Source organism: Gavialis gangeticus, unplaced genomic scaffold, assembly GCF_001723915.1.
Source record: "Gavialis gangeticus isolate Ggan-Ray unplaced genomic scaffold, GavGan_comp1, whole genome shotgun sequence".
Taxonomy (NCBI): Eukaryota; Metazoa; Chordata; order Crocodylia; family Gavialidae; genus Gavialis; species Gavialis gangeticus.
The window spans coordinates 17,302,010-17,302,996 of NW_017729033.1; the positions used below are offsets into that span (position 1 = coordinate 17,302,010).

General features: G+C 43.0%; 1 protein-coding gene across 2 annotated transcripts in view; it reads left to right on the top strand.

Moving 5' to 3' along the window:
• The window catches only part of TACC3 (transforming acidic coiled-coil containing protein 3), a 31,962-nt gene that overhangs the window by 27,112 nt on the left and 3,863 nt on the right, over positions 1-987 (top strand). For both annotated transcript variants that reach the window (XM_019526493.1, XM_019526494.1), the window contains one exon: positions 608-768. In XM_019526493.1, coding sequence (XP_019382038.1) covers positions 608-768 — 161 coding nt within the window. The remainder of the gene's footprint in view (positions 1-607; positions 769-987) is intronic.

Here is a 987-nt window from a genome sequence, read left to right on the forward strand (position 1 = left end):
CCTCTTCCCTCCCCCGTGCCCCTTCCCCCCTATGGACTTACTGGCCAAACAGTGTTCTTCAAGCTGCCAGGCTGCATGTTGGCATTTGGATTGGTATCAGCTGATGTGGCTGGGTAATAATTGGCCATTGGTATGGACTAAAAAAATCTTTATTGGTGCACTCCTAGTACTTGGCATAGCAGCAGCAGGCTGGCTGTCTCCTCGCCCCTCCCCTTGCCTCTGATTTATCAGCACTTTCATGCATCTGTTGAAGCAGCACATGGCTCCTGCCTGTACTACCACATCTGGGTGTCAAAATGGTAAAACTTAACTTGTAGCATTGGACCACCACTACAGTAGAATGAGAGTAACTGATTTTTATAGTTAAATCCATGCAGTTTTGCACTCGAATAAATTAGTAAATGCCTTGGTTATAGACATGCCTGGTTCCATTGTCTAACATATTTTGTGAGCAAATAAAGATTGGCTCCCTCCTAATCTGCCTGTCCTCTCAATCTGGCCCTTGACTCCTTTGTTGCCTGAACAGGGACATTCTGCTTGTATGTTAATTTTTATTAAAGAGGATGAGAAGAATTTAGAGGGCAACCTTCCTGTATTTCTTTTTCAGAGGACGCTCAAAAGCAGAAAGAGATTTCAAGGAAAGAAATCCAGAAGGTGCTGGAGGAGAAACAGCAAATTGTGTGTGACCTGAACTCCATGGAGAAATCTTTCTCCGATCTCTTCAAGCGATTTGAAAAACAGAAAGAGGCACTGGAAGGTTATCACAAAGTAAGATAATGATAAGATGCGGGTACAGTAATTGCAAGAAAATGAGACTAAGTCTCTGTCTAGGCCTAGCCTGGGAAAAATGGCAGAATTCTAAAATACCTTGGAGAGTCAGGCTTTTAGCTGTGAATGTTAGGTAGTTGTTAGCAATTGTAGGGGAAGTCTAGCTAACATATCTGAAAGATCTCCAACATTAGCTGTGAAGTGGTTTCGTAGTTGGTA